The 17,630-nt window shown below is 30.3% G+C and overlaps 1 protein-coding gene across 2 annotated transcripts in view; it reads left to right on the top strand.

Annotated features, from left to right (window-relative positions):
• Positions 1-17,630, top strand: part of LOC122710556 (kielin/chordin-like protein) — an 81,192-nt gene that overhangs the window by 59,034 nt on the left and 4,528 nt on the right. The window contains exons 1-2 of one of the 2 annotated variants that reach the window (XM_043928476.1): positions 11,792-12,084; positions 15,308-15,450. In XM_043928476.1, coding sequence (XP_043784411.1) covers positions 12,078-12,084; positions 15,308-15,450 — 150 coding nt within the window. In that variant the 5' untranslated portion in view covers positions 11,792-12,077. Of the gene's footprint in view, positions 1-11,791; positions 12,085-15,307; positions 15,451-17,630 lie in introns of those variants that run through there. The other variant, XM_043928475.1, reaches the window with a different exon arrangement.

Below are 17,630 nucleotides of genomic sequence, written 5' to 3'. Positions count from 1 at the left end.
TTTTTGATTCATTCCAATATCTCAATCGGTTGCCGAGATATAAGCGCTCAAAGTGTCCATAGTGTTTAAAATTGTACTAGGAATTATGCACGAGTCCAGTGATCGATATTTCTTTTTGGAATTGCATACGTTTTTCCTGCAATCGTATCTGCCATTTACCTGGAATTTGAGATAAATGTGAGTAAGCGAATAAGGCGTAAGATAATAAACGATTAAAAATTACCTTTTCTTTACACGATGATATCTCGGGAACCGGAAGTTGTAGCATAACGAATGAAAAAGTATTATAAAGAGGAAGGTTTAGCGCTTCTAATGGTCTTTCATTTATCAACCGGAAGTTATTTTCTCCGGAATTATAGCGATTCAAATTTTTCCTAATTCCGACAGGATTTAATCAAATTTAAGGTAAACGATTAAAAATTACTTTCTCTTTACACGATAATATCTCCGGAACCGGAAGTCGTAGCGAGACAAATAAGAAAGCATTTTAAAGGGGAAGATTTCGCGCTTCTAATGGCCTTTATCATTTATCAACCGGAAGTCGCTATCTTCGAAGTTACAACGGTTGAAATTTTTTCTAATTTTAATCGAATTTAATCGAGTTTCAAGCTAAATTTTTACTTTTACGACGAACACGTTCATTTCTAAAAGAATATTTCACAGTATCTCGTTCACGAATTACGAAATATTCACGGCATGAAACAAGCGTCTAATTAATCTCGTTTCTACAAAAACGACTGCTATTTTCAACTCAACGTCCTTTGTCAGCAATTAACTTCCTTCAAAAAATTTTCCTACCTTTCGTACAGTGTCTAATCGCTCGTTCATGCACAATATACATGGCACACATGCTCGCACGACACACACGGCGAATAACAAGCGTTTAATTAATCTCGAACGATAACGAGCGTTACTTTTAATTCAACGTTCTTTGTTCGAATGAAAAGGAAGCTCGATCGTTGTCCCGATGAATAATACACCCATTACGAATCCCATTGTGAAACAGGTCGCCGTTTAATAATGCCGTGTCGAAGACGCGTTTCAGTATCAATAGCTCGTGTCCTCCTCCCTGGAAAATATAATCGATGAATTAATTTTTAACATGCAATCGCAATAGATCTTCCGACGCATATGATTAATAGGATCGATGGATCCAAGTAAAGATTCTTAAACGCAATATTGGACGAAAATTTTTCATTTCTCTGAATTCAATTTATTTCGAGAAATAAATTATTTTTTATTTATACTCTCGATTCGAAAATATTCTAATTCCTTAATTTTTTATTCTTTATTTCTACACCGATATTATAAACAAACTAAAATCGCTTAATCGAAACGATTGATTGAACGTCGCGTGTTAAAAGATGCAAATTTCACTTAAGAAGAAACAACGTCTCGTCCAGGGGATGTCTGCTTGAAAAGTGGAGGAGGATCGTAAATCACGTCGTTCACGGGCCTAAGAGCTGGACACGTGTCGTATCTTGAGCCGGGGAGAACTTTATCATACGGTTGCCATATATTCGATACGAGATGCAAATCTAAGTCAGGAAATTCAGATAAAAGGGATGGCACGTGAATAGAATTTCACCCGGAGAATCGTCGATCATGCTGGACGATTTGAATTCTATGCATGAAAATACTCAAAATTTGTGTATTGATTAACAATTATCGAGAAACCAATTCTTTTTCACTGTTAGAAAATAATACTTTTAAAATTAATCTTAATACTGTTTATAATAAAAATAAAATTTTATTATAAATTGTATATAAAATAAACAAAGAGAGATAAGCAAAATTTTAATAATTGAGGTTAAGAATAACTTCGATAATTTATTATCATTCGAAGCATCAAATAATCGCAAATAAATAATGTCTAAGTTATTCGAAGATCGGATCAATCATAATAAATGTCAATAAATAAAGTATTGGATAACTTTATTCGAGATTTTTAACTAGTTACTTACTAGTTCTAGTTACTTTTTTACAACGGGCATTCTGGTACACGCTTGGTAAGAGTCGAGTGATTAGCCGCTCGATAAACAGTAATAACGAGCGTTTCTGGTCGGACAGACGCGGCCTCTCCCACGTGCAGTGATCGATACCGGCAATTGGTCGGACGGAAAGGATGGCGGCAAGCCATATGGAACGCGTGCTATCGCCGCGAATTTATCAACGGTCGGCCATTTGTTATGTTTATACGGCGAGGGGCGAAATTAATCTTTCCAATTGAGCCACGATCGGCCATGATTCGAAATTCTGGGATCGAATCCGCGATAATTCGCTGTGTACATTGCCGCGCTCGAGTTTACTTTCGCGCGTCCACGTGTTTGTCTACGAAATAGAAATAGAAATCCGTGGCCAGGTTTCTCTCTCTCTCTCTCTCTCTCATCTATCTGGTTATTTATTTATTTATTTATCTGTTTATCTATTTATCTATCTATTTATTTATCTATTTATCTATTTATATATTTATATGTTTATCTGTATATCTATTTATCTGTTTATCTGTATATCTATTTATCTGTTTATCTATCTGGTTATCTATTTATTTATCTATCAGTTTATATATTTATCTATTTATCTGTTTATCTTTCTTATCTATCTTATCTATCTATCTATCTCATCTGTCTATCTATCTATATATCTTTCTCTCTCTGCAAAATGTAAAATTGAAAATCTTTTTTTTCTTTTTTCTTTCTTCTGTTTTGTTCCAGAAAGAGAAAAAAAGCTTTCTTTTGGGGAGATTTCTCATCTGGTAAATGGTGAGATGAGGATGATGGATAGATTGAATTACCTAGTGGAGTAGTTAAGATGAATGGAATTGAATCACGTGGAAAACAATTATTAGTTATAAATTTGGATGGAGAATATATGATAAAATTTTTGAAGGAATAAATTAATCGAGAGTCGCATTGAAAAATGGAAAATTGCGAATCGAAGCAAATACAACGACGAAAAAAATCTTAATTTTTAATTCATCATAATGAATTATTCATCAACTTTTCTTTGCTCAAAGTGATCAAAATTCATTCATTTTACAATGACAATTTATATATTTAAAAATGAGAAAATATTTCTTCCAATCAATTTCACTAATTACATCATTTCCAGAGATAGTTTATCCGTATGAAAAAAGAATATCGCGAAGAACGAATACTTTTTCTTTAATCTACAACAATAACAAGAGGCATAAATTAAATTTATGATAAAAATAAAATTAAGTCTTAAAAGTTATTTGTCGCATGCATACCGCGCGAATGTACACAGTAATTTTACACGCGGTGTACAATTTCATAAACTCGAAGTGACGCGAGGCACAGGCGAGAAGGAGAGGCATTGAACGGAGAGAAAAATAAGACGGTGTCATTCGTGTCACCGTTTTTATGCACAAAAATGGCGATGGTTAACCGGGACACTCGACCGCGTTTAAATATCCGTCCGTCCCACCACATTTGCATCGTTCGAGGAACATTGGCCTATGTAATACGAAGCAAAATAAATATTAACGAGTCGTATAAAACTTTTTCCAATGTTTTTCATCGAGTAATATTTATAATTTAAATTACTGATAAAAATAGAATCGTTTCCGAATATATCCGTTTTCCATATAAATTTTTAACTTCTTATTACGAGCGTTTCTTTATTTGCTCGTTTAAATTTATGAAAAAAAGGTAACACTTTGAATCTTTATCAATCCTTCTATGAATCTACGAAGCGCACAAGATTAATTAAGAAAAAAAAAAAAAAAGAAGAAAACATTCCTTCGATAAAAATCTCGTAACCTAATTTCAAATATCTTTCAACGCGTTCCTTGCACACGGTTTACACGTACTTCGAACTTCTCTTCGATGTACAGAAGCGATTTGCAGGGAAGGGAAGGGGGAAGGTTAAGTGTTTTCCGGAGACGCGGAGATCGAGAACATCCGCTACTATGTTTCCGCATCGAGGCGAAAAAAAGAGAGGCCATTCGTTGCCCGAGAAAACTGGGGAAAGTTCGTGATTTAAGGATACTTTGAAAATATTTCGCCCCTCCTCCTTTCTCTACCCTAGTTTTAACGCAAGCTTCTACAGGGACGTCCTAAAAATCTTAAAAATAAGTATTCGAGAATTTATTATTGTGCAAGTGATTTTTTCCTTTACGAATAAATTTTTCTTGCTTGACGAAAAAAAGATGAATGACTGTAGACTTGCCACGATAGTGTTGGGTATGCACTGAGCTTGAACAAATAATTGAGGCAAGCGTGTTGAATAATTATTGAGAATCGAGTTGTACATAAACAATGAATAATCTAAGTAATTTGAACGATGTAAGTAAGTTGAACCATTATTGGAATGATCATTTGATCAAATGAACTAATTAGTTGTTCGTTAGAGGCACATACCCAACGCTATCGTCGAAGAGTCTACGTGTTTTGTATATTCGTTAATAACGAAAATTTTCTTTAATCATGACGTATGAGATAAAAATATAAAAAGATTGTAAAATATCTCAAACGACAATCAAACGATGATAATCGTTCGAAATTTTTATTAAATTTCTCTGAAAAATCTATTTCTCGAGAAAAGGAAAAAAAATGTTTGAAGCAACACAGTTTCGCTTACCCAACGGTTAACCCATTCCCGATGTTTTTTTCACTTGGTCGGCATTTTGCGCGGCATACTTCGGACAATCAGTATTGTTATGCCAAATAATGCTCCCGGTTCTGGTGTTCCTTTGTGCGGGGGTGGTTGGTAAATGGCGTGCGGGTAGGTCGCATCGTTTTCCCTTGTCGTTCCTCCATCCGCCAGTCTTTTATCGCTCGTTGAAAAGGGGCCAAGAGGCAGCGAAAAAAAAAAAAAAGAAAGAAAAGAGCAACAGTGCCGAGCCGAGTGGAAGCATTCGAGGGGAAAAATTGTGCCGGGGATATATTTCCTATCTAGCTATAGCTGGGAGCAGGAGGGCTTCCTCCTTCATCTCTGGCTAACTGGATTTCAAAATATCCTTTATCTGATCTAATGTAATTCTATTTTCTGTTTGTTACATGTGATTTCGAATTCTTCTTGATAAATTGAAGAAGAAGAGAGAATAATCTAGAATATTGGTTTGCATTCATACATATTGGTTTGACTTGATATATTTGAGAATTAGGTTTGAGAGTTGGAATATTAAGAATTGAATTCTATTTCTACTTACTTTTTTATATAGATCAATTAGATACAATTATTCGATACGATTGAAGAAATATATTTGTTAATCGATATTAAAATGTTGTTTTTTAATATTATTGGAATATTTTTTATTAAAAAATTTGATAGAATTCATTTTGCATTGTTATTCCTCTCTTCTTTTTTTATCTAATAATCTGAAATTTGCCGTGTCTTGGATAAGCTTCCGTTTAGTAAGCTTTCTTCTAATTGCACTTATGCATTAAGCTTTCTGCACGAGTCGAGTATGCTTTGAAAACATACTTGCTTAGTTCTAGCTAAATGGCGTTATTACAACGAACCTGCAGGAGTTTTGATTTTAATAGCGAGAGATTAAAAAATAAATTGAAGATAAACCACACGAAAATTAATTATTCGTATAATTTTACATCAATTTCTTTTTATTCATATTTTTATTCATATCACCTTGTTGATTATAACGCAATCGTAATTACAATTATCTCTCAGTAAATGAAACAAGAATTATTATGAAATTAATTCAATGATTTGATTTTATTAATTCAAGTGTATATTATGTAAATGTTTATACAAATTTCTATTGATCGAATGTTTCATTTTACCGATTTTCTTGTGAATAACCAAAGGGAAAAAATAAATTGTATTTACACCTGTTTGAAACAGCTGACAAACTAGTACGTATATTGCAGCAAAAAAATACAGGCGAAAAAATATTGTTATTTTCCTTCATTCTTGAATTGAACTTGCAAAAAACAATTCAATGGAATTATGAAATAATTAAAAAAAATTCTATCAAACGAATTATACAGTAATAATAAGATAAGACTAATTTCAGGAAAACAGAATTTCAATTTAATAAAAAGAAATAGGATCGAAAAAAATTCTAATCTCAAAGATCGAATTGGAAAAAATTTGATCGCGATAAAAATGGACATAAATCACAAATCGACGATACCTCAATCACATTTTTATGACACATATGGAGCACATTGCGATCGATGTTTGGATAAAAACAACGTGACAAGAATGTTTAAGCTAAAGACAACCGTACTTTGACGTATACGCACATATATATCCATATGTTACGTAAAAATTTAATAATTCTCAATGCATTTCCGATATACGATAAAAGAAACACAATCTATAATTTGTAACTTAACCAACTTGATCAAACCTAAATAACTTGTAATTCATCAATTAATATTATTAATTGATAAATCATAATATGATTGCAAGCGGATTCTAATGTATACAAGAAAATTACAACTTATAATTCAATTAACTTACTTGTAACTTATTTTTTTAACTAATATTAATAATTGATGAATCATTTTATTTAAATACATATCTAACCTAACCTCCAATTTGTTATCAATTCAATCAATATTGTTAAATTATCATATTACCAAATATCATATTTATATTGTGATATGAATTCAACGATTCTTGATACATTTCCGGTTCAAAGGGGCAAAAGGAAATGAAAATATTCGAATAAATATTTCGGTAAAGTGCAGAGAACGAATCATTTGCAACGATTTCAAAGTGTGGAAATGGAAGAACGAGATTCCTTTCCAGGACGAGAATGCACACACGGATCGATGCTTTCGGCCGTGCAGTTAAAACAGAACCGACACGGGGTTGGGGTTTGCCAGGGTTACAATTTAAACGCAAATGTAAACGGCCGGTTTGCCAGGATGGAGGCGTGCAACAACGTTCATGGCTGGCAGAAATCGATTGTTGCCGTGTCAGTGGCCCATAGTCGTAGCAAGACGGAGAATAATGGAATCTGGAATTAATCGTGAGAGAAGGATCGCTTTTTCGTCTATTTTGCTCTCCAACTTTTGTTCGTATTCCTTTTACATTCGAAATATGTTCTTTTGTACATACGTCAATTGACGACACTTTTGATTTTATCGTATGGAGATGCAAACAAATTGATCTAATAATAGAGACAATAAAAAATATCCAGATTGTAATCTAATATTTATAAGAAATACTAATCAGAGTTATAATAGAGAAAAGTTCTTACCGAGGATAAGAAGATTCTAACCTATCTATCTATTGACATATCTTTTTCTATTAGAGACTACGTTCTTAAAGACTTAACCTAATCTAATCTATCTAATCTATTAAACTATTTATCGACTACTGAAGATTTTAAGAGAATTTTTGTTTCGTATTCTTACTTACTGAGCAATTATATCCTTCGTAAAGCCATTGTTTAATTTCAAACAATTCTACGTATAAAAGAAACATGTTGAAAGATGAAAATATTTAACTTTGTGGGCATATTCAAAGGACTCACCGATATGGCAGATCTTTTCGACATATATAAATATTATTACGTTTATATTAAACTTAATAGAATTGTCAGATGATCACTATTTAAAAATTTTTGAATTGATTTCTATATACGATCGATATTCAACGTATGAATATGAAATACTTATATTGTCACGTGTCACGAGGTTTAAAGAAATGTGTCTCGAAACCTATTAGTCCCTCTTGCGGAATTCATGTCAAATTAAATAAAAAAATTTGAACCAATTCAATTTTAAACAATTGTAAATATTCTAATCTAATTTATCTGAAGATTAATAATAATAATAATAAATAATAAATAAAATCAAATAAGAAAATAATTTCATACATGTATGTGCGAGTAAAAAATAATTCGAAATTATATAATTATTTTTATATATATTTCTATTTTTATATATATTTCTTATAATATATTTTTAATTTTATGATTATTAACTTTCAGATTTATATATAATATATGTATTTTAAGAACCACCATTTTAGTCGATATTTGCAACAAAATTTTCCAATAAATTGTTGTGTAAAAAAAAAAAAAATGAAAAAAATATATTCTTATACGCGATATTTCTACAAAATACTATAAAACTTTCGAAATCGATGGTTCTTTAATTACTTTCGAGCGGAGTACACTGGCATCGAAACTTTTTAAAACTGTAATGAAAAGAAGTTTCGAAAGATCTGTATCCTCTTTACCATGCAAGTCTTGTCCTCCAGATTTATCGTCTCCACCGTCTTCGATGAAGACGAAATTTTTCATAAGATCACTTTGTATCCTTCCTTAAAGTGCAGAAAAAATCTTCGCCATATCGGCTCTCCCAGATTGAAGAAGAAGGTTAAATGGCACGTTGAAGACATTGCACTTCAGCCGAGGAATCGATAAGTTTTAAACGTGGAACAGATTGATCGTTGATATTCTCTGAAATAAAAGGTTAAACGATATATTATTGAACAATAAAGTAACAAAATATTCTTTGTTTCATCCACTTTCCACTCGATAATTGTTCAAAATTGTTCTTAATATTGAGATAATTGGTAACAATTTTAAGTACAATTCTTATCGCGATAATTAATAAATGATAATTAATTATATAATAAGTGAAATATTTGAAAAATGGAAAACTAAAAGTAATGAATAATTATATAATAATAATAGATAAATATTAAGTATTAAAAGTTAATAGCCATTAATTGTAATTGATATTTTTAGTTATCTATTTTTATTGAAATTTTTTTCTTGAATATTTTTTTAATAGTGAATTCGAATATTATTGAGAAAATAAAATATTTAGAAATGTTTATTATTGAATACGGAATTTTTAAAAATCTAGAATTTTGAAAAAATTTGAATGGACAAAATAGATTATTGATTTTTTCTCATAATTTTGAAAGTCTATATAATATTGAAAGAATTTGAGTTTGAGTTTGAAAGATTGAAATGGAAAAGCCTTTCAGCTACTAAACCTTAATCAAAATTCAACAGCATGAAATCAGAGAGATATCAATGTAAACGATGTATCTCTTCAAACACAATTTCTTTCGAGTCTCATCACTTTAAATGAACAAGCATCATTCGAAACAGAACGTTATATTCAAATTGATTATCTCTGTTATACCTCTCTCGACGCTTTATAACTAGATTTTCTTTGCTCGTGAATTCTTATAGAAGAAGATGAAGCTTATTCTTGCAAAAAGGATTAGAAAATTGAATGAAATCAGTTGAATTGAAAAACAAATCTTGCCAATTCTCTATTAATTTATTAATTTATATCTTCTCAACAAATCTAATGAAAAATTCATTTACATATCCCAAGATATGTTTCAAAATAAAAGAAATTAAATCTCGTTATAATATATTTACAATAATTTAAAAATTGGATATAATTTTAACAAAATTTTCAAATTTTAAAATACTATTGAAAAAATATAAAATTTTTTATCTTTATAACCTTCCTTCTTAAGGAAATAAATTACAAAATCTTTTTTACAATCTCTTTTAAATACATCTTCGTCGAAATTCAAACAAAGAAAGGAAATGTTCTGTTTTCGAAATTCTACTTCCGGCAATATAACTTCTCTGCATGACTGTATATCTTATTCATGTCAGAATCCTATATCTACGCGTCAATCAACTCTGGTTAATTCCATATGCTCATTGTATTCGTCCATGTACGACTTTAGTCTTTGAGTAACTTCGTGATTTCTTTTTGCACTTTGTTAATTCGCGACATGAATTAAAAACTCTATTCCATTGACTATAGTTCATTCCTCGAGGCTACTACTATTCCTATCGATATTCAAAGTTATCCACAATAGCAACAAGTAACAAAGTTCGTCGCAATCGATCAGTATCGTCGAATAGCTTTTTCATCTGTGTGTAAAACTGGAGCTAGTGAAAAACTCTGTCGACAGAATAACTGTATATTTTTCAAACGTTTGAACTCGAAGCCACGAATTATCACTCTTTGTTTTGTCATATACAGAGTGTCTTTTTCATCAGAAGATCTAAAGCAGTGGCATTTATTACATATATCTTTCAACTTGATATCGGTTACTTATATCATCAGTAAAAACAGATAAATTTGTTTTCGTTGTCTCTATCTTTGTCATGTAATCATTTTATTCTATTCTGCTTCACTTTATGTAAGCTTCAATAAATAAATCAAAATTGACACATCAATTTTTTTTGTTCGTTTATCTGTAGAATCGACCTTTCAAAGATACATACGAATAGGTTAATATGCCTTATTCTAAAATTTTACTACTACAATAATAACATTAGAACAATCAAACCTACCAAAATGACAGATTTCATATTTTTTGTTTTACGATTATTAAGAATGTGAAAATGTTTTTGACAAAATTAATAATATTCCAATCGAGACTTATTTTCACGACATCGGTTTAATTACAATCATTTATACTTGTGAAATAGATACTGAATTAGATACTACAAAAAGTTTTAGTGTTACATAAGTTACATAAATTCATAAAATAAATAGATTAATAAACTTACGTTTAATTTAATGTCCAATTACTCATAGATGTAACTAACGAGATCGCACCTATGTACAGTTATCGGATAGAGAGAAGGGCAAGTGTAAGAGGTGGAATTTAAAGCGGGATCGGGAACAGTCTATGTACAGACCGACTTGGTTTCGTGGAGCGTGGAAATCGATTTGTCGTGTTCACGCCCTCGAACAGAAGGGAGACAGAGGATGAATGCAACGGGTAATGGGATGTAGGATTAACCCGGTGAAGAAGGATTGCCCGTTCCTTCCTTTCCGCGAATTACCTTCCTCTACTCGAGGAAAACGCTCCTCGGTAGTCTGGCACTATGGGTTTTCCATGGATGGAAATGTTGCCAACACCACTCTCGCCTTTAAGATCTCCACTCAACTTTTCCTCCGCAGTTTAATCCGCTCGAACAACGTAAATCTGGAACGTTGCAGATGCTCGTCATGGAACACAACGACGACGCGACGAGGATTTTTGATGTCGATGAACGCGATTGAGATGAAGATCACGATATAAATTTGAAATTTTTAGAGATGTCTGTCTGAGATATCTGTTAAAGAGACTGTCTTTGATTTTGCTTGCGAAAATGATACAGATAGCGTTATAGAGGTTAAGAATGAAATTATGATGAGAGACAGAATATATAGTACTTTTTTATTCACTAGGCTAGTAATTATTATTTACTAGATATTATAATTTACTGTACATTAGAATTAAATGTATGATTCGTTGATATATATCTATTTAATTTGATCGATTTATAATATATCAATATTGATTTATAATATATCAAATTAAGAATAAAAATTAAAGATGAGAAATGGTATATGATATTTTTTTACGAAATCTATTAGTGTGGTAATACACGATTTATGTTATATAACTGCCTTAACTTTCATATGTTTATACTAATAAACTTTGAGAGAATCTTATTAGTTGAGAAAAAAGTAACTAGATAAATAGAACAATCTAAAAAAAAATACAGTTTCTTAAATAATAAAAAAATTCTCCTCTACACACTTTCCAAATTATTAATTTCACAATATAGAACAATATTCTAGAGAATAAATTTCTCTTTAATAAATTAATCTCTAAAGAAAATAATATAGTTATTTGTATGCATCGAGTTTCACATACTAGGAAATTTTCTACTTTGGAATTTATATTATTAACGCGAAGTAGTTCACGTAAGTGGCGTTAAGACGCAAATTAGGTGAATTTCGAAAACTCGAGGAATTAATTTAAAGTAGGCGATATTAATTTACGATTACGTTGTAGGTCGATAAGTTTCAGGTATTCGATTAACAGTCAACGTCACCGCTTCTCACAGGAACAATGAATCGAGTGTCTCTCGACTTTTAAAGCCGATATTCCAATATATAAATATCGGTGATTTAGATTCAAAAAGGGTGCAAGCTTCGTATTCTTGGCATAAAACCAGAAATAGTGTGGCCCACTTGCATTCGTTAGCTCGAAGTGGATTTGTCAGCAACTCGAGTTAGCGCGAAAAGATTGCTTTCTTCATTAAAATGTTGAGTGTTCGTCTTATTACCGGCCATCGTTTTCCATCGTAAATGACAGGTAAACGAAAAGAATGAACAATTTTCATATTTTAAAAATTTGTAATTACAAATAAACCACAAAATGACAACATTTTGGACAGTTAAAATAATTGTATATTAATTAAATTAATTTAATTAATATTATTTAATTTATGAACTAAGTAATAAGGTTATTGCGTGAGCGAATAAATTATATTATCGATATCATGCCTCCAATGAGTTTCGAAGGCTTGATGTAAATATATTATGACATAATTTGAAACTGTTAAATATATGTATGTAAAGCAGAATAGGAAATATGTTTCTCGAATTTACGTTTGACATTCACGATATAACAATAATTTTATTATATGCTTTCTTTTAGTTAATCAAAAAGCAATTTTCGAAATATTAATAATCAATCAAATTTTGTGATTGCACGACAAAGACACGAAATAATATTTCGCTGAATTTATTTTTGGATAAAATACTTTTTTTTTTTAATATTATCATTAATAAAAATCAGCTTATAAATTTTCTAAATTATATATAATTATAAAGTATTCATAAATTAGAGATTTTCTGCTCGTTAACTCATTGAATTTATCCGCAAATAAAGCCGCGTTATTTCTCTCACTCTCTCGGGAACGTTATTAAAATTACTTTCCATCTGTCGCATGTAACACTGATATTCGTTGCCATCATTATAAAGCTTTTGATTCTGATGAATTTGTCTGTATTAAAATTAAAGTTAAACGAGATCAAACAGAAGAACAGAAGATTTAAAGAAAGAGAGAAAAAAGTTAGGAATAGCTTTATCGTGAATTTTTTTCCATGTAGACTGAGAATATTCTAGATTTAATATAGTCACGTTTGTATGTCAAGTTAACTCGTGTTAATATCTAGGTTTTTTTAATACAAAGTTCTTGTTTTCTTTACAAAATTTTCAAATCTAGTTGTATCTTTACTTGTTACATTTCTTCCAATTTATATTACAAATTTGAGATTTTATTATCCAAAAATTATTGAAATTAAAAATTAAATAATTTCAAAAAGTTCTGTTAAACAAAATTTGATTTTTTTCTCTTTAAATATTTCTTATATGAATATATACATAGTTATTATGTAAAGATTACAATTATATATTTTGTAAAACAATTATGAAAATAATTGGATATAATTACATTTCTATCTGAATATAAATTTTATTTACAGTACTTATATTTTTACCGATTGCAAAACGAATCTAAATCGAGAAATCTAATCTAATCTAATAAAGTAATGGAAGAATGGTAATGGAAACGCAAATTTGCAAGGAAAATATAAAAGTGACAACTATCGACGACTGTCTACGATATTCTAGTCGAGACGATGTAATCTCATAAACGTCTCGTATCTCGATTACATCGAATAGATTTAATTTGTCACCCTTATTGGACAGCTTGTCAATATTTATCAGCTGTTTCCATTTGTCTTATTGCGTCCTAGAGACGAGCAGGTTCGACATAGATTATCTTTGCTTATCTCTTCCTTATTCTTTTCCCAATTTTATGAAGCATGAATGAAGTTAATTGTCGTCGAAGATTACTTTCATAGTTTATTAATGTTTAATAAGAAACAATCATATAATTGCAACATTAACATTTAATTTTGTTTTATTAAGTTCTAATAAGATAGATCCCATTTTTAAAAAGACAAAAATTAAATTGTATCATTTTTTCTGTTAATGTCTATTGACATCATATCAGACATTAATACTAACTCAATAAAAATAGAATACATTTTCTTTAAAATAAGAACAAAAAGAACACTTCAATCCAAAGTTACAATAAATCAAAATATGCCAATTTTTTCATCAAAAATTCATAATGCAATTCATTTGGTTTGTCAATATGTGAAAAAGTATTCCCCAAAAATCTGACAAATGTTATTGAAGGCTCCTTTCTTTTTAAAATGAGCTCTGATTGGCTATTCTATTCCTATTTTGTCGAAAATAATGATATTTCAAAGATTGACAATTTCTTTTCTTCAAGAATTGCTTGATTCATTTAATTTATCATCGATTAGGAAACAATTCCCAAAAAATTGATGAACGCTATGCTGAGGGCTCTTTTTCCTTTAAAATAAACTCTAAATTGTTACTCTATTTTTATTTTGTCGAAAATTATGGTATTTCAAAGATTGATAATTTTTCTTTCAAAATTTCTAGATAACATTTGGTTTGTCAGCAAGTGGAAAAAAACCTTTATAAAAGTTGTTGATACATATACAGAAAAATAGATTATTTTTCTTTCAAAATGAGTTCAAAAGGACCATTCTATCTAAAGTTATAATAATTATTGGTGTTATATAAAACAGAAAAGATATGGTATGATTATTAATATATGGATTGATTATTAATAACAAAATAAAAAAAATGATTCTTGTCCATAATTTTCATGTTTATCTTACTTTTGTTTATTTATTTTTTTTCTATAATTGATCCTAACTTTAATTTTCAAGGAAAGAAAAGACCAGATATTTTTAAAACCTATATCTAAGAGAATTCCATTTTGCAAAACGATAAAAGCGTCGTTAACCAGCTCGTAGAAATGGAGCCGTGAGAAAAGCATTAGATGTCGATGTAGTAAGTAAATTTCTCCGCAAAAAAATCGAGTAACGTCGAAGTTGCAGGATAATGGCGTTTCGCATGCAGCGGTGGAAACTTTTCCTATAACGAACGAAAATAAAACGATTCGAAAGTTCGGGGGAGAAATTGAAGAAGAAAAAATTTCATGTAACAAAGGAGGGAGAGAGGAAAAGCGTGAAAGAAAATTGTTAAAAAAAATTTTTAAACTTAAAATAGGTTAAATACGGGATTAGAAACATTTTCCATTTTTTAAATAATTAAACTTAAAAGAAATTAAAGCATTTAATTTACAAAATATTTCAAAATCTCTTTCTGTAATTATTAATAAAAAAATAAAAATTCTATAATTATGATAAAATTTACTCGATTTTAAATGAATATTCCATTGTCTTCTATCCATGAAGCGAGACATTTCTGGAAAATTTTTAGCTCTGTTAGTAGGGAAAATGAAGGATTTCAATAATTTTATAAAATTTATTCTCATTAGCAGTGGAATATTTCTATTCTTGATAATACAAAATTCATTTTAAATTTTCAAATTTCTTTCATTCACTTTTCCTCGTACGACAACATTTTATTTAAAAAATCGGTTTCAACCGATATCAGCCTTCTAATCTCCATACTTTTTTTTTAGTTCCAGCAAAAACGACCGGGGAAGTTCTTCTCGGGGAAGTAGACATAGCCGTGCAAGAAGATGGCAGGAATGAAATAACGACGGAAGAATCGTACCCGAAAAAATGCATCGTCGATGAGAATACGTATTCACACGGCCAGACGGTAAGTAAACAGAAATCACGATCACTCCCCATCCCTTTCCTTCTTTCCGCCATTTTATTTATTTTATTTTATTTTATTTTATTTTTTAATCGGCTCTCACAATTATAAGGTACGAACGAATACGTGGAACGATGCCAGAGATTTTTGTTTTCATAGATAGATAGACAGATATATGAAATACCATTTTGATAATGTTTGCGTACATCGAGATTAATGCGCGTGAAATCCAGCAGACGTTTCCGTGTGTCGGGCAAAACGCTTACAACACGTATCGTTCGATAAAGGGGTTTGAAAAATGCACGAGAAATAGAATATTCACCGGATCTATCGCAGTATCATGCGAGACAATTTCAAAACACAAGTATCCAGCGTTTTATTTCATTTTAAAAAGTAAATTTGTATTTTTATATAATTTATCATTTTAAGTTTAAATTAAAATAGACAGAAAATTTTTTTTGGACACTGGAAAAAGGATTGTTTTGTCATTTCTTTGCAACAGGGATTTTTTTTTAATTTTTAATGTTAAAATCTAATAAATTGTACATTTTTTTGTTTTTATAAAATTTTGATATTTTGACGTTTGAATTTGACAGAAATAACAAAAATAAATATATAATTAATTGATAGATACGTACGAGATACATACACGAACGTTAATTAATAATAGAGATCAATAACAATGGGGAATAACCGCGTGAAATCAATGTGCATATGCCAATTAACGCAGTTAACAGTTTCCCGCTTTCGATTGTCTCTCCTAATATTTATTCATTCCTTATCTCTCGCATCCTGTCTATTAATAATCTGATATGAATATTCGTAGATATATATTCTCACATATGCTTTTATTGCTTTAAATAGCACGTGCTTCGAATATGATAACGAATAGACATAGAACAGGAAGAAAATTTCACTCGATACGTTTGAAATAATATAGTACAGATGTATTGGACAATGTTTTGGACAAATTAATAAAAAAAAAAAAAAAAAACAGACGGAATCGAATGTGTATTAAAGATATTCGAAATATGGAATGCTCGAGCGAATTCGGACGAAGTCGGAAAAAGTCGGGTGAGCTCGGAAAAAATCGGGTAAACTCGGGAAAAATCGGACGAATAAATATCGATAATACCGATCGATTCAATTATTTCATTACTACATTATCAGTTCTTTATATTTATTCTTTATTATATTATCATATATTTTCTCTTGTGCTATATTTTTCAGACAATCTGAACAAAAATTCTTTTAAAAATCCAGAAAAATTGATTAATTGATTGATAATTTCAAATATCTATTTCGAGGTTAAATTTATCCATATATAAATATTTTATTCTTTGAATATATAGAAATATTCGATCGTTCTTTCTCAATATTCAATTGCATATTTTCTCTTTTAACAAATATTCTATCCTTTCTATGTAACTGATACGGGCTCTATCCACCATAATTTTCAATCAACCTTTAGTAACTTCCTATCTACCTCAAAGCTAACATTCATCATATTTCTCATACAAATTCTCGATTACCCTCTTTGAATACAAACGAACCTTTGTTTCACTCTGAAGCATAGGTTTCGTGAATAAATCTGTTTCTATGCATCAAATTAACTCAATTAAATTGAATAATTACAACTATAAGATTGAAACGATTTGATTAAACGATATAACAGTTTCAAAAATATCTATATTTGGTCATCTCTCGACCAAAGGTCCATTGCAGAATTACATTTGTACCAAATTTCAGTTCAATTTTGTAATAAAATCGATAAATCTTCGATGTATCGCGTGATATCACAGATTCCAAACAAGTTCCATTTTGTCGATCGCATTATTACGTTACTGGCTACCTTGAGGAATTTTCTCGCAGTGAGACATGCATCTCTGGTGCACGTCGAACAGGCGCGTCACGTTCCAATAATGTTATCGATGTTACCGACCGAACACAGGGATAAACTCGGACGTTAATAACGAACGAATGAACGAACGGAAGGCGATCTCGACAAGGGGCCACTGTGAAAAATGAAATACGTGCAACGAAACGATTATACAGTTCATTGCTATCGTCTCGAAGGTTGGATGCAAGGAATGAATGGCAAAGTCTCGAACAAGGTTCAATTTGTAGACGTATCTTTTCGTTATTGTTACGTGATATCAATACGAAGTGAATTGTTCTGAAAT

Source organism: Apis laboriosa, unplaced genomic scaffold, assembly GCF_014066325.1.
Source record: "Apis laboriosa isolate Shangri-la unplaced genomic scaffold, ASM1406632v1 scaffold14_cov150, whole genome shotgun sequence".
NCBI classification, from domain to species: domain Eukaryota; kingdom Metazoa; phylum Arthropoda; class Insecta; order Hymenoptera; family Apidae; genus Apis; species Apis laboriosa.
Note: the sequence above shows the minus strand (reverse complement) of the source record. Positions and strands in the feature narration are given on the sequence as shown.